This window comes from Phaenicophaeus curvirostris, chromosome 2 (assembly GCF_032191515.1).
Source record: "Phaenicophaeus curvirostris isolate KB17595 chromosome 2, BPBGC_Pcur_1.0, whole genome shotgun sequence".
Taxonomy (NCBI): Eukaryota; Metazoa; Chordata; class Aves; order Cuculiformes; family Cuculidae; genus Phaenicophaeus; species Phaenicophaeus curvirostris.
Window position 1 is genome coordinate 96,888,989 of NC_091393.1, and position 22,976 is coordinate 96,911,964.

General features: G+C 41.5%; 1 protein-coding gene across 1 annotated transcript; it reads left to right on the forward strand.

The window, feature by feature from the left end:
* Positions 1–2,425: 2,425 nt before the first annotated feature.
* Positions 2,426–22,584, forward strand: BFSP1 (beaded filament structural protein 1). The gene is made up of 8 exons (XM_069851032.1): positions 2,426–2,829; positions 10,015–10,075; positions 13,604–13,699; positions 14,537–14,629; positions 15,330–15,437; positions 17,703–17,923; positions 19,306–19,391; positions 21,282–22,584. The coding sequence occupies exons 1-8, from the start codon at positions 2,459–2,461 to the stop codon at positions 22,220–22,222; spliced, it is 1,977 nt and encodes a 658-aa protein (XP_069707133.1). The 5' UTR covers positions 2,426–2,458; the 3' UTR covers positions 22,223–22,584.
* The last annotated feature ends 392 nt before the right edge of the window (positions 22,585–22,976 follow it).

Here is a 22,976-nt window from a genome sequence, read left to right on the forward strand (position 1 = left end):
TGACTTTAATGATTCTATGATTCTATGAGATGGTACATTCCTTTGTTATCTGTCTCACCCACACTTTTGGCCAACTAAATTTGCAAAATTAGAGAGGAAAAAAACTCATAAAAAAGGAGTAATTCAGCCAAAGTTTTTAGCATCCCCTCCAGCAGGTCTGAATGTTTTGTATTATGTTTGATGCCCCACTCTTGGTCACTACGCTGGAACCTGGATGGATACAAGCGTGCTTAATCTTGTTTACACCATACCTTAACCTACTTTTTAAGTATTAATGCCATACTAATCCTAAATAACACGGTGTATGATTTTATTAGAGAGATTGTTTTGTGAACTCTTATTGAAGCCTGGTTAGTAAAAGAAAAAAGTGATTCTTCTCTAGCGTTGTTCTGTGTTTGTTTAATGTGCACCCCCCCCACACACACTTCTCTTCCACTCAATTACAGGACAATCGTGTAAGCTTGCTTTGACCTTTACTAGGGCCAAAGCAATGTCTATAGGCAAGTTCAGAGCTTATTGGGTCAGGAATCCTACCTTACAGAAATGCGTGTAACAGCGAAATATACTATAGCATTTAGAAAAACCTCCTACAGCAAGCTCAGATTTTCCTAGTAGAAATCATGGGACAGTGAGCCTTTCTTTGCAGGCAGACCACTCTATTCAGGGACAGTGGATTGCTAAGAGGCCTCTACAGAAGTTTTAATTTTATTACCTAAGGAGTTAAGGTGCATCATCAGCATGGAGTCAGGGCTGCTTCCAGACCCAGAGAGAGGGAATGGCTATACTCGCATATGCTATTCTTGTACTGAAAGGTTATCTAAAACCTAAAAAACCTTTGCCATGAAAATACACCGCCCACAATCCAGCAGAATCTACTTTCTGATCTCTTCTGGAAGACTAACTTTATAAAAAGCTCAGCTGCATTGTTCGGCTGGACAGGCTTGTCCAGCTAAAGGGCTGCAAATACCAATGTGTTTGTGCCGCAGGGAAAGAAGTGCTTTCATGTCCACTGCTATCTAAATATCACAAGCATTTCTGAAAAATCTAGCCCTGTTTTGCTATTTATGTATTCCAGAGGCTGTGTGTGGAACTGCACAATGCATGTGCAAAGCCTAATTTTTTATTTTTTTTTCTGAAAGATCATTTGATCTTTACCTATTGCACTTCTATGTAATCTGAAACAGAATAGGGAAGATGTAGAAAACATCTAATGAATGGGTTTTTTTCCTTTTGATACAGATTTTATGATACAGAATCCAAACTTTAGAGTTGCCTGAGCACCCAGCTCCTTTCTTCACCTGAGCACTTGCCATCAGTGAAGCTACTCTCTATTAAGGTTCCAACACATGATTTGAACAGTTCTATTAGAAGCCTCTGTAAAAAAATGAAGAAGTGACTTTTACATAAATGAATTATTAATAGAGATCTCAACATTGGATCATCTTGGTATTGGGCTTTTTGGCTGGGCAAGTAGGTGTGCTTTGGGAAAAACTGTCCCAAGAAACAGGATTTTGCAAAGGGAAAGGCTGGAAAAAAGTACTAGAGGAAATACATCCATCACCAGAGAAACTGAAGCCCCTCAGGGAGTAGCAACATGTAAGACTCCATTACAGTGGAAGTGAAGTGAAGTATGGAAGGAAGGAAGAATAGTGACTTCCCTACTGGATAATATGTCAACCAAGTCATGCGAGGACAGGGCATGTAGCCCGAGGAATCCAGCCTCCCAACAGGGCCCTGTTAAGCATGGGGTTTTTAGTATCACTGCTGCCTTGATGCTTCTCCTGCCAGGTGGAAATAACCTGCAGAAAATGCTGACATGAAGAAGTATGAAGAGAGAACTTAATACCCAAATGTTATACTTGGGATAGGAGTTATATTGACTTTTACGCACCATCCCATCATCCTAAACCATTGCAAAACTCTCAAATAACAAAAATCAAGCTGTGCTATCCACTCACACCAAATTCCTGGCTCAGCAGAAGGCCTCTGTGCACAGCCCTGGGGATAACAGCATGGGACAAAGCTCTCCCCCCAGCACTACCACGAAAGGATTTGAGCTCAGCCTCCAAAACTGCAAAGCACTTGTTTTGTTGTCTATGGATAACACTTTAATCCACCGAGCGAGAGCTGGATGTTGCTCTCTTTTATTCTGGCTGTACACAATTGCGACACTCAAAAAGAAAAGACCCCCCACCTCCCCCATACCCGCTGCTCCTCTGAACTGCTGACGCCAGGACAGGCAGCCCCAAGGCGGGGCCATTGATATTTATTTAGTTCACTGCTGCAGATGATGCCTTCAGTGCCACACACTGCCCTGGAGACAAGTCCTAATCATCTGGGGGGGTGATTATGTTCAGTTCTCCCTCCCCAAACCCCCCAGACATCATTCAGATCCAAACTGGAGAGACAGGCAGGCACGCAAGAGGGGACCCCGGCACCGCACAGCCCCCCCGAAGCCATGTACAGGAGCAGCTTCCTCCGCGAGGTGCGCAAGGAGAAGTACGAGAGGTCAGATGCCTACGATGAACTGCGAGGCTCCCCCGAATTTGATAGTTTGGCTCAAGCCCGGGGCCTGGAAAATCTGCAGGAGCTCAACGAGCGCTTTGCCAGCTATATCAACCGGGCACGCGTGCTGGAGCAGCGCAACACCATCCTGCGCAAGCAGCTAGACACCTTCCAGCGCATGGATGAGCTGGTGGGCTTAGACGAAGCTTTTGCCGGGCAGATCGAGTTCAACCGTCAGCGAATGCGGGAGTTGGCGTCCGACCGAGCCAAGCTGGAGCGTGAGGAGAAGGATGCCCAGCGCATGTTTGATGAGTACCGCAACAAGTAAGACTTTCTAATGGAGGAAGATAGGTGGTATTGTGTCCAGAGCTAATCTTTGTAGTAAGGACAGGTTTGGTGGCTGCTTCTCATGCATGGGTGATGCCTCTCATGTGCATTAAACTTGTAGCTAGGGATGGTATGTAAGCCCATGGTGAAAAGTATCGTGCCAGGTCTTAGGGATCTTCAGCTTTGCATTTGGTGGTCTCACTGCTACTAGAAAGACAATTACCCTGCCTGTTCCATGATAGCAGGTCCCCATTTTGGCACACATCAGTTGCTATTGCTCATTAGCTTTAGGAGAATTGTGCTTTGAGCTGCAAAGAAGGAATTACCCAAATAAAAAACAAACGGCTCAGAGCAAGTCTTGTGTCTAAGCAGCACAGAGCTACATGACACAAAACATGTCCTGAAATGTGTGGAGCATCTCTGAGAATCTCTTAGTTATAGGCATTGTGAGGCCCCTAGGGCAGTCTGTGCCAGCCACTACAGATGTGAGATGAAATTATTCCTTTCCTGGTATTTGAAATTTGCCTAATTGCCCTCCTCTTCTTCCTTACATCTCGCTATTTCCATCTCATGCTGCTAAAGCAATAGCTGTAAGAATAGACTTCCCAATTTCACCTCTTTAACCTCAGTGGCACCATAAATCAAAAAGCAGGAATCTTGGGGTCTGAGGCATACGAGTACCTCCAGAAACACCTAGTCCCTTCCTTTCAGCAATAAGCAGCTTTGGCCGTGTTACTTAATTACACAACAAGATTTGGTGAGTGTTGCTCATAGAAAGACAACTCACAGGAGAGAAGGATCTTGGCTGCCTGTTACTTATTGGTCAGAGTTTTTTCCCCCTAAATAACTATCTACCTAGTTCACCCAGGAAAATTTGACAGCAGCATGGAGGCTGCTGAAGAGGAGCTTTTCATTCTCCCCATCAAAGGAGAAGGTGTAGACTCCATATAACATGCTTTCACTTAGAATAAACTTTTAATAAGGCAGAAAGTGAATCATCTGAAGCACTGTCTTGGTGCTGCAGAAATGCAAGATTTCCCTCAAGAATTCATCTCTTGTTTCCATCACAGACTTTTTTTGTCTGATCTATCCCAAACCACATGATTTTCAGTCTGATCATCCACTGATTTTCCCCTCCTCTGGACTAGAAAGTTTTAAGACTGATGATATTTTCCTTCCCTGTCTTCAATAATTTCTCAGCTAGAAAGAGCCAGAAAACAGATGCGAGATAATTGATGTCAAGGCCATCTGCATCTTTAGGCCATGGTCCAATGATGTATCGCTCTCAGCAACCATACAGTCCTAAAGCACCCTTATCCTATCTTCCCCAGCCCTGCACACACCATCTGATCTGCCATGCTGCCACAGATATTCCTGGGGCCACCCTGAGATTTGAATCAAGAAAATGAGCTAGCTAAATAAATAAATAAATAATATCATTTCCAACTGAATCCAGCAGAGTGCCACATGAATAGCCCATGGGGACTGTGAACTACAGCACAGCTATAGGAATGCCAAGCCCTGATCTCTCTTTCCTACGTGACAGCAGAAAATAACCCATCCTGGTGCAACGAGGCTTTAATGCTGGAAATGGTCAGAGGCCATGATGCTGTGACTCCATGCCAGCAAGTAATAAGCACCTGATTAGGCACTTTTACATTCCAATATTTATGATCAGGAAATTCAGCTGTAAGCCAATGCTATAATTCAGCTGTTGCCTCTGATACCTGTTCATATGTTTTTATTACATAGTGTCCGTGAGATCTGGACTAAACTCAGTACTTAAATGTCCAGCTGCATATTAATTAAAAATATGTGCAAACTGTATAGAAACATGCAGTGCTATGGGTAGAAGTATATTATCTCTGTCTGGAGTATTCCAGGCAGGCGAAGAATCCATGCAGTAAAACACACAATTCCCCCTCTGATTTCAACAACTTGCAAGAAAAATTTAGGCAAAACATCCAGATAAAAATTAATTTGCATACATTTTAATGGAATGCTGTGTCCACTTAAGCAGTTTTTGGATTAACTGGCTGTATAGTTCCCCAACAGCAGGATTAGCAACCTGACATGGATAATTTACTTTTTGTTAGAGTGTCTTTATTCAAGCTGTAAATATGTGGGGAAGAATACAGGACGTGGAAAATCCTGAGGGGTATAACACCCAGAGAAGGGACGGTGGTTTTTGAAGGTGAGGTTTAGGATCTGTCATAGGGGTAGTCAGTGACTTTTAGAAAAAAGGGATGGTGCCTTGTTGTAGCCCTGGGATGCTCATTCAGCAGCCATAAACAAAAATAAAAAATAAATTTTCACTATATCCAAGACAACAACTTTGTACTTTAAAAATTGAAGATACATAGGGTCATTACAATGGAAGGGCAGTGGCTGCTTTTTAACCAAATTGCCTTCAGTTTACATCAAGCTGTTAATTTTGTTGGTTTTTTTCCCTCTTGGGAGCTGCTGAATTCAACCTGAAGACAGCTATGAAAACATTTCGGTGTCAAAAAATTTGATTGGGTTTTGTCTTGCAGGCATTAAAACAAAACCAGTGCTCTGACAACATGTACTCCGCCCTCTCACCTTGTTTCTAGCTCAAAACCATCCTGATGACTATGATTTCCACTTAAACTTAGAAATAAATATCTCTAAGCAAAATGGAATAACCTTCTGTGCCATGTTAGGACCTTGCCATGCTGCTGGAACCAGAATGTGCTCAAGACCTGTTCTCCTACCCAGGTCTGTGCTCATTTGGAGCAGGCAGTGCTCTCACTGCACTACCAACATTTGAGTTTCTTTCTTCAGTTTGAAACATAAAGCATCTACATTTGGCACACTAGAATGCACAAAATCTCTTAAAAGTGGATCACTGTGTACCAATTAATTGACTGATGTTTGTGTCCTTCACTAATGCAAAGAACGTCAGCTCTTAGAACCCTTTCTTTTATTCTTGTTCACAACTTGTGAAATAGATTTGTATCTATAAGAAAACCTTTTAAAGCTGCATTTATATAAGGAGACATTTTAAAGCTGTATTTAAACATGGTAGGGCATGGAACTACCAGGTCTGTATGGATTAATGTGCATGAACCATTGAAAAGTAGATCTTACATTAAGATTTATTTTTAAATCCCCTGTAGTCACATTCATAGCTTTTCACATTAACATGAATAATTCAGGCTCCGTACCAGTGGAGAATTCTTTCTCTTGAAGTTAAAAAAGACCACATCACTTAGAATTGTTTGGATGCATCTCATAGAAAGGGTAATTATGCTTATTTTATTGAGCAGCATTATTACAGCAATGTTGCATCTGGCTATGGGAAAGGACTGTATTGTGCTCTCCATGATATCAGGAAAGATGTTGAAACCCAGATTTTGGTACCCTTGGCTGAGCAGAATTAATTAACTTCAGAAATTAAAAGTCTTGCTAATCAATTGTTGCATTTCATATTCATTCACTGCCAATCTTGTGGGGTTTACATGCAATATAGAAGCTGCCAGAGACAGAAACTGGCACAGTGTGTTCCAAGCTGCACTGTGTGGTGATGCTTAGATGAGTTAACACCCCTTGGGGCCACAGTGGAGACACGCCACCTGCGAGAGTAAACAAAAGCAAGTAGGAAAACACAAGAGCTGGAATATGGAGAGCAGTAGGGACTCCGTTAGCAAAGCCTTCTTCAGTCCCTGACTGCAGGTGTTGTCTCTGCCCTGCTTCTGCTTCCCTGGTGATAGGGAGAGCTTTGCAGCTACAGATGAGGAGGTTCTGCCTGCTCTCCACCCCCTCCACAGACTGTCAAAGCCTTCCCTGATAGGTGTCAGCAGCTCAATCGCAGCTTCTTTATAACACAGGTAGCAATGTGTTCGTAACTCAGCAGTGTAACCCTCACGAGGCTCATCCTTGCGTTCAGGGTATAAAACACAAGCATTATTGGTCTGTCCATCATCATTGAAGCACCAGTGTTCTACAGTTTGTGCTCTTTGGCACACAAATTACTGCCGTTTCTATTAAGAAAAGGCTGGCACAGTGTCTCAGGGAAACTGAAAATCAGAAAATTTAGTTGAAAAGTTTGGCCTTGGCTTGTGGCAAGCCAAGAGGTTTCATATATTTCTGGAAGAGTTCAGTAGGGTTCAACAGAAACGCAGCATTTCTCTGTATGTTAAAAGCACCAGCTTGACAGCAAATTGAGTATCTGGCCATTGAGTATCCTGAGGATGTATTGTGACTGTTTTCTCTTTGGAGGCCCTTTCACTGCAGCAGGGGCAAGGTCTGAAAAAAAAAGAAGTGCCTTGCCCTGGCCCCATCTTATAAAAGCAAGCACAGCCTGTCTGTCAGCTGGGGATGGGAAAAGAGAATTACAGTGCTGTTGGAGCCATGCTTCCCAGGTGAGATACAAGCCTACAAGTAGGCTTCCCCCCTGCGTGCTTGATGCTCTCACCAGGTCAGTGCTTCCACTGCAGCTAGGCTCAAGGGGCTTAACAACCTGTAAATCTGTTAGTGCCCCAACAGAGAGCTGCTAGCCTGAGAGAGGTGAGGTAATAGGAACATTTAAAACTCTGAGCTGCTTTGTTTCAGTCCTGCAGTGTCCCCCACTCCATTACTATGTGAAAGACAAGTAATAACCTATTTTTCTAAACAATCTAAAAATGTTTGTTGCACCCCTAAAGCCACTTGACTAGGCAAGGGGGGCTTTTTTTAAAAAAAGAAGCAAATGAGTCTTGTGGTTCTGAGATGGTTTTTTTTCCTGACCAACAGCCATATAAGAAAAGCTTGACCTCTTTTCAGTACATCAGCTAATTACTTGAACATGGAAAACAAATTGAACCATAACAGGACTGTGATTTGCCAGCTACTGAACTTACACAGATAAATTTCAGCAGACACAGAGGCTTCTTGAAGTCTCAGAAGCATTTCTAAGAAGTCTTTAGCCCTTTTGTACTGAGATTCTGGAGTAGATTGAACATGACTTAAAAGCAATCCTCCTTCAAAGGATAATCACACAATACTAACTCTCTCAAGGCTGCAAGGTGTGTTTATGGCTGTGTGACATGGCAGGTATTTGAGTTATTTGAGAGTGAAGGAAAATGTAGCTGAATATTTCAGTCACTGAATTTTTGAGTAAGGATCTAGTAGCTTGGCAGATTTGAGCAAGTATCAATAACATTAGGGCTGAGTTTTAGACACTGACTATGTTGGATGTTTGTATATTATCAGGAGTGTAAATCTCTCCTTGTATTGTAGCTGTATATTTAATTTCACAAGCTGCCACAATCTGATTAATTCATATTCAGTTGTCAGAAAATATGTGAGCTAGCAAAGTGTTTATCGTGACCTGCACACAAAAATTTTATAAGATGGATAGAAAACTCCTTGGAGGTAGGCTACTTAATAAACAATAGAAACAAAAGCAGTCTTGCTTTTGAAGCTGAGTATTCTTGGTTGTATCCTTGGAAGTGAAGCTAGTGTCAATATAATTTGGCAAAAAGGCATTGTTTTCATTTTGTCAGTAAATGATGCTTCAGCTGAGGAGGCCCAGCAATTTTTAGTGATGATAATGAAACAAAACATCATAATTTTCACTTGGTTATCTGTTGTTTATGGTAAGAATTGAAAACAGACCAGCGAACAACCCCCTAATGTTATGGGATTTCCAAAGAAGGGAAAGTTGGGGAACCTGAACATCAAGTTGAGTCAATTTCTCTGTTCTGCCAAGTTCTTCCTTTGTGGTCCTGGTCAGTTCATGAGTGACCCCTTCCCTTCAGCTTTCCAAAACATGTTGAAAGAGATGAGAACAACGTTGTCTGTTTATCCTTAAGGAGATAAAAAGAAAGAACTGGGGCTGAAATGACCATTATAACTTGATCCTTGATGTATTCAGTCCAGGAACTGACACATTCCTGATTGACTAGAGCATATAATTTAGATGCTACCAGCATCTCTGGGCTAAACGGAGAATTTCAGAAGACAAGCTAGGGTCTATGTTCAATTCTGAATTACAGCCATATTCATACTTGTGTTGATGCCCAGTGATTGTACAGCACATGAAAAGCATTCACCGCCAGAGCTGATTTATCACTCACCATGAGGATTTCTTGTAGAAAGTAAGAAAATGTCAGCTTTTTGTATCACTGTATCTCTATTATTTTAGGGAAAGCAAAGGAATAAACAGGAATAGATTGTGTTTATGTACTTTGGCACTGACAATACTGGTGTTTGAGGAGTCACTTGTTCAGTACTGATGGCAAAGCCTCGTTGCCTTGTGTTTTACGATGTTTCTGGCTGGTTTCTGTTTGGTTGTTGTTTAACTTTATACTGAGATGTCATTAAACCATACCTACTATTTAATATTTTATGTACAGTTTATTTAGGGGAAAGAATAAACTACAATAAAAAACCCCCGAAGCCTTATATTCTGCAGCTAAGAGATTTTTCTAGAAGACAAGTCTACCTAGCCTACAAATACAGAGCCCTAATTCTTAAAGAACATGTGTCATTTCCTCAAATAGAAGATAAGCATAATGTATATCCATTGTTCACTCGGTGCAGGACCATGCACATTATGTGCATGTGGACATTTTATAAATGCGTAAGAATAGTTGGCTAAATGCAGTCTTTACCAAGACTCAAGTATGTGATTTTGACCAATATGAATTTCTACCAAAGAGGACATTTGATCCATCAAAGCATCCTAGTATCACATTATTCATACATAGTCAATATGTGAAATTGCAACCTTTGTGTTTAATGCATCTGTCATGAAAATGCTTACTGAACAACATCAGGTAGAACAGAAAATCAAATACAGTATAATGAAATGCTAATGTGACAGTGCAGCAAATATTCACATAGTAACCACTGAAGAATGGCTGTCACTGTAGTCCAAGGCCAATTGAGTATATTTTTACTGTAAATAATCTGTTCTTGGGTTTTCTATGAAAAAGTGATGACAAATATGTGACACTGCATTGTTTTTTCTACATATGTTGAGGACAAAAAGTTCATCAATTCTGGAATTACTCTCAGAACCTGAGAGAAAATAAAATTAATGTTAATGCATAAATAAAACTTTTAGGCCCTTTCAAGATTCGTATTCTGTTTTAGTGTATATATGATAATGCAGACAAAAATGTAGCTTGCAGAATGGTGAACCATTGAAATTAATATCATTTGTTCTGCTTGCAGGTATAGGAATGAACGGGAATATCAGCAGAAGCTAAAAGAAACCCTTGAACGCCTTAATAAGGTAAGCCTGGAAAAATGGAAAAGAAAAGCTCTTTATAATATTTTTTCTTTGGTTTGATTTACTGCAACAAGCTGTTTTGAAGAATCAGTGGGAAGTTAAAATGTTAGAGCAAGACATTTCTAGTTATTATGCACTGATGAAAAGTTCTTCCCCTTCATCCCCCTCCCTTTTGCAGATGGCTTATCCTCGGCATGTGTGTATGCACTGTGTAGCGCCCTGCTTCGTATGGTCCTGCTGATTTTGGTCATGTAGCACATGCTGTCCACAGCCCACAGCCTTAGCTGTGCTCAGGACTTCATTAATTTTTCAGTAAGACCAAGGACTAGGAGGATCTACTGCAAAACACTCCTTTTAGAGCATCAGCAAATGGCTTCTGCAGTCATTTTGGGACCTTGAGCTGACATACATGTTACTTCTTCCACATCCAATGCAAACTTTGTAAATTCACACTTGCTGAAGATCTGGAACGTATTCAGATGCCTTTAAAAACTCTTCTCAACTCTTTTAACACACCTTTTTTTTTTTAACTTGGAAGACAATTTCTCTCTGAGTGAATTAGAGTTTACGCACAGAGGTAGGAAAAGCCCAGTTATTAGTGCAGCTTATACACATATATAAGAGTCTGGAATATGACTGGAGAAAACTTGTTTTTTGCTAAATACCTTCTTCCTCTTTTTTTTTTTTTTTTATATACAGCCAGTGTATTAAAGTATATTTAGAACTTATATAACAGCAAGAGAACATGCTGATTATGTCCATGTCTTGAGGTCTAAGGGGACTCAAAGCTACTTGTAGGACATGATCAGCCCTTCCCAGGACAGACTCTCAGCTTTGCATTAGGTTTTCAAATAAAAGTGAAGCCACTACCCCCCGATTTGTTCCTTTCACATTAAAACACGAGGATTGTTTGCATTGAGCTTCACTTCCTTGCACCAGTACTATAGAAAGAAAATTATTATTATTAATATGCGGCTTGCAGAAGGATGAACCATTGAAATGCATCTCCTTTGTTCCACTTGCACGTATAGGAATAATAATAATAACAACAACAACAACAATGATAACAACAACAAAAATAATAACAATACCAATAACAATAATAATAATAATGCTCGGATAAAAGATAAACATTTACTAACATATTTAGGAAGTTTCCAAACCAGGTGTGTGAAGCTGAGAGAGTCTGATTCATCCTCTCTTGCTACTAGCTTTCATCTGAGTGAGGAAAGTTGTATGGTGTCTTTCCCCAGTTATATTTTTCACAGCTTATCCTTTATCTTCTGTATTGGGAAAGAGTTATGGGTGAATTAAATTGAGATTTTTTTTTATTTCCTCTACTACAAATGGCAAAAGCTGTTCTGTTTGAACACTGCTGTATCAATGATACACATTTTATTAAAAAAAAAATTGTTTTAGCATTTCCGTCTTCAATGAGGTCTAGATATCCTGCATCAGGGCTATTTTCCAGTGTGTTAGCAGGGATCTTGAACATTCTGGAAGCTCTCAAAAAATATTTGTGGAGGCAAATACTTTGTAAGGGGTAGCTGGAGCCAGTGTGCCTGTCTTCATGGTTCCTCTGAGACAATCTGCAGCTAAAGAAAAGCAAATTGATTTGACAGCCACAAGCAGAGTGAGCTACAGGGGCTGTTTTTATCCCAGGCTGCTTCTGGGCTGCCCTTGGCTGCAGGAGCTCCTTGCAATGGGGCACAAAATGCTGGAGAGAACACAGCTTATTTTCTGTATGGTGCCCAAGACGTAGCCTGAAACCCTTTTGGACAGATAGAGAATCAGTTTGGAAAATCAGTGAACAGTGGTTCTGATGAGATCTAAGGGATTTCTTATCATGGTAAATGAAAATACTGCATCAGCACATGGATCAATATTCAGGAATCACCACCTAAAGCAAAATGGGTTTCTTTTGGAAAAAAAAAATTGAAAAAGCAAATACTGCAAAGTTCGGAAGAAAATGTGTAGGCACTGCATTGTTCTGATCTACAGCAGCAATGCAGCTGGTCTGTTTGAAAGCAGGGAATAAATGCTAAATTATTTCTCCCCTTTAAAGGAACATTTGGAAAGCCAAATGATGCTTTTGCTTATTACAGGCAGAAATATTTGCTTATTGGTATTATCTAGTTGCCTGGGGACTTTTTTTGGCTCCCTCCCAAAATCTCCCAACATGACCATTGTCCTGTTGATCTTCCTTTCAATAGGAAGGCAGAGGAGCGCAGAAAAGCAGTCGGCATTCCTGATGACTGGCTCTGAATGTGCTGGTCTGGATGTGTCTGCATCAGCTGCTGTCCCACAAAGCAGAGAGACTTCTGGAGAGGTCTCTGGCTGGGAGGCTCAGCCACATAATGAGACAGCTAACATCTACACATTTTTGGAATAGCACATGCTGTGCACGTGCAAAAAGAAAAATCTCCTTCTACCAGTCATATGCTGCATCCATAGATTTCATTCTTTTATTTGCAGCCCATGATCCACAGAGTGAAACATATTTATAGCTGGGAATGGCACATAGGTAATTTAAAAGGGACAGCTTTAAAATTGGAGTTTTTTTCTTATACTTTGAGTTAAATGCAGAAATCAAGACTTTCTTGAGACAAATGACAAACTGATGGAGGAACTTACCAGTTTCGTACAGTTGCAAGGAAAATTCAGTTGACATCTTTCAAGATACTTTCTCAAAGCCAATGTTTTACAGTATTAGTTAATGATAAACCTGACCAAGTAGGCAAGCATAGAAGAATAAAGCTCTTCCCCTCACACTTACATGTTGCTAAGTTCAATAGCAATCGTTCTATATCCAAGTTCTTGTTCTTTCTAATCTAGAAAGTATCTAAATTAGACCTTTGAACAAAAATAAAGATTTCACTGGATTTAGATACCAGTGCCACTCATACCTATGCACTTTGAGATCACAATTGATAGTCCTATGTTTTTTCCCCTGAAGTAATTTGACATTATAAACTTTCATCCTCAAAACCACCAAGATGTTAGAAACTTTTGCATCAAACTTACTTTTTTTCTGGATTTACTCATCTTTCATTTTTATTTCCAGAAATGTCTCCAAATCTAATAAACATTTGTGATATTTCAGAACACATCAAAAGGAGTGAAAATCATCCTGTTTTGGATTTTTTTTTTATAAGGGATAAATCAGAGAAATCAATGCCTTAGTCTGCCCCATTGCAAGGTTTTAGCATCAAAGACTGGTATTTCATAGCGTCTATTACGTGGTTCCCAGCATTCATAAAGCATATGGTAAACATATTTTGACAATGCCAGTGTCAAACGATATCATAAATTATATTTGTGTGGAAAAGCAGCATGTACAATAGGAGAACATGATGAATAAGGTGCCTATTTTTCTCTGATTTTATAATACTTCTATTTCTCCTGGTACACTTCAATTCTCCATGCTGGCTGTTATGCACGTAAAAAGACTCACATTATTGCTAAGTGATTGCTGGGTTTCTGCCACACCAGCCATACGTACTGACCATGCCATGTGTCTCTGCATTGCAGGAAGCTGATGAAGCACTGCTGTGCAATCTGGAGCTGCAGATAGAGTCCCAATTCCTGCAGGATGACATAAATGCCACAAAGGACAGATACAAGAAGGTATCAGGTTGAATTTGCCATCTCCTTTAGATCTTCCTCCTAGAGATGTGTTTGAAGATTTGCCCTTTCCTGTGATCAGTTCAGTGGCAAATTAAAGCCAACACTGTGTTTTGGTGGGTAAATATAACACTATGTACATTCAGTGAGCAGAAAAGCTGTGCTGTGGAGGTCAAGCCCAACAGCTGGGTGGCTGCAATATCCATATTGAATCCCTCAAGGTCCAATGTTGCAATGTCTTGAGTTTGTTGACCTGTTACCATAATTCAACTCAACATGTCGGTCAGGCTGTATTCTATTTCATGCTAAGGATCTATGGCTTTCATCAAATGGGGATTCCAAATTTTCTGGGCCAGAACATTCCAGCTAATCAGCAGAAATAAGCCTGTGGTGGCATGATTACACTGCAGCCAACCAAGATATGCAGCCCTCTTCTCTTTCTTGGGAGAGCTGTAAGGCTTGGTATCAGGCCACTGTCCAATCTTTGCTGCTTTTGAAAGAGGCGGCTCCCTTTTTTTGGACACATGCAAAGGTATTTGTTGTCCTCATTTTGATAATCTCCCATGACTTCACAAATCACAAAACCTTTAATTAAAACAGTGAATTCTAATGTCACTTAGCCAAATGACTGTAATATACCCTCAGCATGATGAAACTCTTAGCATACATGCACGAAAAATCAGGTCTAAAACCATATTCTGAAACCAAGTCTGAACATGAACTGAACTGGACTTTTACATGCTGAAAGAAGTAAATATCTAAACCTCAGAAGTGGAGCACACTGAAGGGTGAAAATTGCTATGGCATTTTCTAATGAAAATATTCTTTACTTCACCACAGAACCTTATGGAAATCCAGACCTATGTCAGCGTTTTGCAGCAGATCATCCAGACAACCCCTCGCGTGTCCCCTATAACCACTGGCATCTGTGAGGTAACTACTGCTGTTGGTAAATACATGCTGCTGTAAGTAAGAAAGAGACGATGTTTACACCTCAAGCACATGAGATTCTCTAACTCACACTCCAAGGTTAGGTGAAAACTGCAACAGCTATGGGTAAGTACTGAATTCTGAATAAGAGAAAAAGCTAACTGTAGCTTTGGAAAGCTGAATTGATCAGGAGAAGAGAGATTGCATTAGTCAGGTGTACTCCAGTCCATGCATTAGCCCCCAAAATGAGTAGGTCGAAAGTAGTTGAAGTAGTTGTGCTTCCTACCTGAGGAGGAAATGGCACGATATATAAATACTTACAGAGAGAGTAAATCTTGTCCTGAAGGGGTGAGATGGTGTGAAAAGTTGTAAATCAAATAAATTGCTACAGACTAGATGAAAACTTGTGATTCCTACTGATATGAGTGGCTATGCCAAGAATGTTTATTAATTGGAAGAAGATATGGACAGCTTAATCTACAGCATCTAACTCTGGCTGTACTCCTGCAGTCCTGCCATCTGACACATTTTTATTCTTAAAGTTATGCCACAGGGGGTTTGCTTGAGTTTCAATACCCATCTTTTTATTTGTCTTTTGTCATTTTCTATTTGTCTTTACAGTTTAATTCAAGTAGTAGAATTACTTTGGGTTCTTCTAAAAAGAGTGAAACATTTTTCTGTACAAATGTTTTCTTCCAACCAGGAAAAACTGATAGCAGAGAGAAGGATCCCTGTTCTGCAGAGCCAGTTGGAGGAATACAAGAGCATCCTCTGCCAGCTACAGGCACAGAAATACAAACTGCAGACAGAGGTATTGCCATAACTAGCCATAAACACAACTATAATGCTCATGACCTTTGCTCTTTTTACAGGCACAGGGTCTTGTGAATTTGATTGACGTGGAGACTTGGAGACATGCTTTCATTTTATTTTCCACACTTTTTTCCCAGCTGTTTTAGTCCCTTTCTCTAGTGGTCCAAATCATTAGGTTTAGATGACCAGGGAGGCCTGTAGGTATCATAGCCACAATGAAGCTGTTCTAGCCTGTTGGGGTAAAGGGAGAAGGTTTCCACTTTGTAACTGAATTCCTGCAAGACAGTCAGCAGGATGTCATAGATTGAAAAGTCACACGGCTGGTCTTGCTTGCTTGCTGAACAAAGGTTGGAAATTGGCTGCATGAAAAATGATGGGAGAACTTTAGGGCTTTGCCCAGCCCTTCCTATCAGTGACACATCCAATGCTGAGGTTGCTGTGAGAAGGACCAGACAGACTTGGGCAAAGCTTTGGTTTAGCACCAAAACCACCTTTTTTTTCCAATTCCCAATTTGCAGAAAATGACTGTCTGAGACTTTCACTTGCTGCTCCCCCCCCATTTCCCAGCCAAACCTGCTGTAAATCAACCTTCACCCTACAGCCAATGTCTCCAAGTGAGCATGCATTGCAGTGATGAGGATGGCAGGAGATGGAGGAGCAGCTAAAGGTTACAGTGAATAGAAAACAGACCTGGATACCTGCCAATAGTACATCTAGCTCCATGCAGCTGAATAAATGTTTCTTAGTGCATAGGAATGGAGAATGACCACCTTATGCTCCCCAAATACAGCTTCATTCGTGCCTTGAGTTCTCCGTCTGGTGTGAGTGGAGAGCTATACTGCCATAAACCACCTTTTGGTGGGATTTTGGACTCTTCTGTACAGTCAGAGCAGCAGCTCTTAACTTCTTGAGTGTAACTTCTCTCACTAGGGCACTCAGGGACAGTGCTACTCCCAGGTCTTTTCCTTGGTCTCTTTCTTGTCTGATGCTTTGATGGAAAGGACAGATGTACTCTAGGAAGGGCAAGAATCATTATAGTGACAAGTGAGATAATGAATCAATACAGAAAAAAAGAGGAGAAAATTAACCTTTTGCTGGCAGTTGGAGAGAGGAAATAATTGTGCTGCTTTCAAAATGAAGCCTTCATGTCCCATTTAAAGTTTACTATTACATCCATTCTCACGCCTTGAGATTAAAAGAATGAAATAAATTTATGAATGGAGGCTGATGACATGATTACTTGTGAAAGCTGGAGCTGATGACTGAGGTGACCTGGAACCCCTTTGCTTTTCTATTTCTGGACTTAATAACCATGTCAACAAGAGGTTATTGAGTCCACCTTATCAGCACTGGACACTAAAGGGGTCTGTGGGGTCTTGGTCCCTGGGTACACTGCAATATAACCAAACTAATACCAAGGGATTTAGCTCCTAAATTTAGGTTCTGAGAAGATTTTTGAAAATCTTGCCTGTAACATAGAGAAATAAATCAAATATTAAAGAATCCATTAGTAAGTTTTCACCCCATTATCTTTTTGTGAGTGCATCTCTTTAAAAACTGTTTGAAAAAGGGAAAAAGAAATGCCAAGTGATAAAGGAAACAGCATAAATAGCAAAAAGTGGCAGAAGAAAGTGAGGGCAGAATTACACTGCCAAATATCCCCCTATAACTCCCACTCCTCGTTTTTGCAAGGGACTCATCGCCGCCTCCTGGTTGATGCATACTGAAATGACTGAAGACTTACTGCACAGCAGTTATTTTTACCGCTAAAGTAAAAAAGCTGAGGAACTGATTTCAAAAGGAAGCTTTTTGTTTAAAAAAAGACCCTTCCTTAACTCACGGTTATTGGTCTGTGGACCAAAGAGAAGGAAAAACATGTTTTCCCTGGGCATGTTTTCCAAATTAAGCACTTTTGCTTTCCTCAGAAGACACTACCTGCTGTGTTGAGGCATTCCATGGTGAGCTGTGGGCCACCCATTGAGACACTAGCCAGCCTCACATGCCTGGGGAAGGAAATATCACACAGCTGTTACCCCTGTTCATGCTGATCTCGTCAGGCTTATTGTGGAACAGAAGTCTTGGGATAGCTAAGGAAGGGAGGGGGGAAACATTGATTTTGAATAGAAAAAACAACTGCTGCTGTGTTTCAGCAGTGCAGCCTCACACATCATAATAAAACATGTCTTGCCTTTAATTACCCTGAAATACAGAGATGCTGAATGCTTCAGAGCTGCTTATTTCACCCACTAATTTTGTTTACCAGACAACCATGCTGGAGCAAGCGATTAAAAACACGCAGGAGAGTTATGATGATGAAATTCAGCTTTACAATGAGCAGATTGAAAACCTTAGGAAGGGAATTGAGGAGGCTGAGAAGACCTTGGAGAAGTACACAACCGACTGCCGCCAGCTAGTGATCTACCAGCAGTCCCTGGAGAATGAGCTGGAACGGTACAAGCGTATCATCGAGAATGAGGAGAGCCGGTAAGGCTAGATTTCTGGACTCTCCCAAAGGGGCCAGTGATCTCTTTTATCTCCTTTCAAAATTGTATCTTTAAAGGCATTTGATCTACCCAAGGCTATGGCCATTTCACACCTTTCACTGGTAGATTTCCAGGGACAGGAATCTAAATAGAAACATCTGGTCAGGCCTCTTCCAAGGAAAGGGTCAGAGCCATTTTAAATTTCTCCTTGCCATACAGTCCCCTTTCCATGTACTGTCCCGACACCAGTGCAGAGAGATCAGAAGTGTACAGAAGCAATTTTAACACCCTTTCCACAGTATAGGTGTTAGCGAAGTTTGCTGGGGTGTTACAGGGAGGTTGATCTCACAGGGCTCAGACAGGCCAAAGCACTCAACCCAGAAAACCAATTTTTCAGGCAAGAAGGAAAAAAGTGTAGACTACAAGAAATTTGCAGGAATTTGAGTTGTGTTTAAACCTACAGAGGAGCACTGGCTCCCTCTAATGTCGACCATCAGCCTCAGACGAGAAAAGGAGCTGGGTTTTCACAGCAGCACCCAGTGCCCCCTGTGCAGGCAGATGCAGCAGGGCCAGAAGCCTGAGCACACAAACTGCTGCTCTGGGTTGTCCAGAAGATGCAGGGGAAGGACACTCACTAAGAATCAGTATTATGTGTGGGGAGCAGTTATTTCATCAATTTTCAACGTCTCATTTTGGACACTGCATTCTGGATAGGAGTATACAAGCAGGGTAACTCTCACTACACACAAAAAATAAAAAATGTATATCTACATCTACACAGTGTATATATTCTTCCTAGAGACTAAAATATCTCAAGTTCTGGCAGAGCAGAGTGGAAAGGCCACAGATATAGTAACTGCTTTGCATATAGGCCAGCCTCTCGGTTTTAATTTTTAACCCTTAATATCTTTGACTTCTCAAATATTTTCCAAGGAAGACTGCTCAGTTTTCTTCTTGCCCTTCTGAAGTCAGGCATATTCAGATAACATTGTAATGGCTACCAAATTTCATATTTTACCAGCCAGCATTTACAGCTCTTGTTGGCTTACGCTAGGCATGGATTGACTATTTTCCCATCAAAAAATCTCCCCATCCTTTTGCAGTCCTGTGCTAAATTACAAACCTGTTGCTTTAATTACTGGTGTACTTTACCTTACGGAGCATCCCACGTCTCCTGCTGGTGGAAACCAGCCTTACTCCTGTGAAGGTGATGTGGCTGTGTTGCTTTTCCCCTGACAAGAAATAGACTCCCATCATTCTCTTTGACTCCCCACCATAGAGAAATGCATTTCTTTAACATCCATGCTCCATTTCACACAATTTCACTTGCTTTTGATGGAAATGAAGGGGAGAGGTCTGACCAATGCGCGTCTTCTCCGGCAGGTTAAACTCTGCTATAGCAGGAACGCCAGTCACACTCTTCACGCAGATCTATAGACCTGTCCAGCCTCAAGCTTCGAGGGGAAGAGGTAAACCTGTGACATGTCTTCCTGTGTCTGTCAAGAGCAGCATCACTGTTATTTTAAGATGATTTTCCTTTTGTCTCCCACACGAACACCAGCCGTGACAGCCCGACTCCAGGCTTGTTAAGTAAAGGCAGCTGTTTCAGTTTACTTCAGCTGGCTTTGGGACAAGCTGTCAGAGGCCAAAAATACAAGAAATCGAGTTTCTTTGCTTATTTTTACAATTTATAATTTAAACTAATCAATAGAGCAAAGTCAGAAGGCACCTGACATTGTGGAAAGAGCTGGGTGTTTTGTGCTAAGTTGTTGCAAGTCATTGGCCCGCACTTTAGTGACGTGCAAAGATAATCAGGACATGCTGAGTGTTGTAGGGAGGCAGAGGGCAGTTTTTTGGGCTTTTTTATGTGCTATAGCCTGGTATCCTCTGAATGGTGTTTCCTCCATATTTTATCATTGCTTTTTAGAATTAGGATGTTTGTAAGGCTGGTGTCAAGGAAATGGCCAAGCTTAAAATAGTGAGGCTGCTCTTAACAAAGTGGGGAGTTGGTTTATAGAATGATGCTGTAGGTACTAACGTATTGATTGACCTATTATAGCTTAAACCCAAGGCTTACTATGTTTTACTAACAACAAACTGCCCTTAGAACAGAAATAAACTGTCAATTGAGAGTCTTTTTTGAGTGCAGCTGTAGTTTTCCTAACTGTTCTGTGAAGAGTAGCAGTTTTATATGGAATAGGTCCATAATACCTGAGGCCAAATCCTCAGCAGCTGTAAATAACTTCTGTCCTGCAAAGTGTTGTTTTATACCTGCTGAGAATTTGGCCTATCTCTAATCACACCTGCAAGGTGAACAGGTCATTTTATGTGCATTACTGGACCTGGGACCAAACAGCTGCCTGCGGGAAAGCATATTGTTATCTGTATCCCCTCATTCCCATAATTCCCAGTGCCAGCACCTCTCTCCTCTGCTCTAGCTGTTCATGCCATGGAAATCAGTAGACTGCCCACGCTCCTGCTGCTGGGCTGTCGTGGGCTCTGTGGTTACTGACTGCCCAGGAGATCAGAAACACAGCCTGCAGGCAGCGCTTCCCTCTGTGCAGGTCTAGAGTCCATCATCAGTATTCAAGGGATGCCAAAGTGTTTCCCCTCAGCACCGTACCACTGGCTGGGTGAATGCTTAGCTCTGTGCCCACTGGCTGCTCATGCTCCCTGCATCTGCCATTATCCAAAATTACCATGATAGGAAGTGCCTGGCTCACTCTTAGCCCACCTGGGACACCAAGGTGAGACATTCCCCTAATAAGCCCATCTTCAGAAGCACTGGGAGAGCGCATGACAACACTCACCTTTCCTTCGATTACTAACCCAGCAACCCTGCATTCAGTGGGTTAGTTTTAAATAGGGTTTTTTAAGGGCTCCCTACACCCGAGCAGAAATTGTAAAAGCCAGGTAAGCTGTTTCCACTTAGTCGCACTTCCAGGCTGTGCCTCTAACTTTAGGCACCTGGCTTCTGTCTCTGCCTTAGGAGCTGAGGTTTCTTGTCTGTTTAACAGTGCCAAACCCTGTCACCATGCCTGGGAGGAAGGTGCTGAGCCTGACTGAACTCTCCTGCTGAGCATTAATGCAATCCTGAGAGGTGAACATTTTGTGCAACTGCCTCTCTTGCATGCAGTTGTCCTGTCCTCACATTTTGGATGGCAGTGGTGACCTCAGGTGAAAAATGGCTATTTGGCCAATGGACCGATGCTAGAGAAGAAGCTGCTTAATATGTTGACGGAAGCTATGCTCATGTTTACTGCTGCATTCAGCTCTCCACATGTAGCAGTGAGGGAGAAATGCATTTGCAGTGACTGTGTTTAGGACTGTTTGTTTGTTTCGTTTCAATTTTTCCCTAGATATCACCCAGGCCATGCAAGACATTGCCAGTGTAAAGGCCAGACAAAAAGCTTTGACAAAGAAAATTGCCAGGAAAAAGGAGCTGATGTCTAAAGACATAACTGATGGTCTCTCACCTGAAAGAATGTACGAAAGAACTCTGGAAGGTTTTGACCAAGATCAGCTGGAGTTTAGGCACGAAGGCTCAGTCACACGTGAGCCTGAGCAGGAAGGATTAGAACTTGATGAAAAAGAAATGGGTCCAGAGGACGTACCTGATGGAGCCAAGATAAGTAAAGCCTTTGATAAATTGTGTAACATTGTGAGGGAGAAAATAAGAGTCTACAAGAGACCAGAGGCTAAACCTGAAGCCCAACCCAAAGGGCGTTATGTGCTGGTAACAGGGGAGGAACGCTATGAAGAACCTTGTATCTTGGCCCCCTCTATTCCATCTGGGGCAGGGATCACGGTTTCCAACAGCAATGGGAAGGTGATGAACGGAGGTGAAGTGGAGCCGATTCCAGAGCTGCCAGAACCTGCTGAACCATCAGAAAAAGAGAAAAGGGATATCTGTGAAAGGAGGGAAGAGTATGAACTCCAAGATAAACAGAAAGAAGAGAAAGAATACGTGCTTGAATGGGACAAAAAAGCAAGAGGAAAAATTGAGCAAATCACAAGGTATCCAGACATCTCTGAGCCTGAGAGAGTTCCTTCCCCTGGTCTGATAAGCCCGACAGAGCCAGGAGTCCTTCGAGAAGAATATGAACGAGAAGATAAGCAGGGCCTTCTGTTCAGGGAAACAGGCTTGCCTGGCTCCATGAGTTATGAGAAGGTGGAGGTGGTGGAGTCAATTGAGAAGTTTTCAGATGACAGAATACAGACGTATGAGGAGACAGCAATGATAGTGGAGACAATGATAGAGAAAACAAGCAAGAAGAAACCAGGTGACAAAGGCTCTTAAGTGACACACAACCCCTTGATAGTCAATGTGTCTGGCATAGTTATTAAATGACTGTTTTTCTTTTTCCTGACCGGATGATACAGTAGTGAGATTTTTGCTGTTTGGTATGGAACAGATTGATACCTTGATGGCAATTCTGTCTGATGTAGGCTCTCCTTTGGTGCAATGACTGTTAGAATGCTCCAGGGCAACAAGTAATAGGCACATCCTATACAACTGATTTTCTTGATTAGGACAAGTTAAAAGTAATTATTATTACAGAACTGCCTGGCTTTCCACAGTATCTGGGACAAATTTGCGTATGCCTCTACTGCTCCTGCTGCCATACGATTCCCTATCTCTCAGGCAGCTGCAAATGTTAATGTGTAACACAGGTTCATTTAATAAAAGTTTTGCCTTCTACCAATGATCCCTACTGTGGGTTTGTGTTGCCTTTACCATTGACTCGTAGTCCCTACTAGTAAATGTCAGGTGACTGAGTGTGCAGTATTCCCAGAGGAAGGGCTGGATACCTGTTAAATAACCTATTCCACATCTTGTTCACTTACACTCTTTAAATGCAGATAAGCTTAGCAGCCCTTTCTTTTTGGATCCAAAGACTAGTTCTCTGTCTTTGAAATAAGCTCTTACTGCATATCTTCTCAGAATAAAATTTGAAATTCCATCAAAGATTTGGGGGATAACCTTTCTAGAAGATACTAGAGGTGTTATTTGTCCTTCACCTACACAACTAAGGTATTTACAAAGGCCAGCA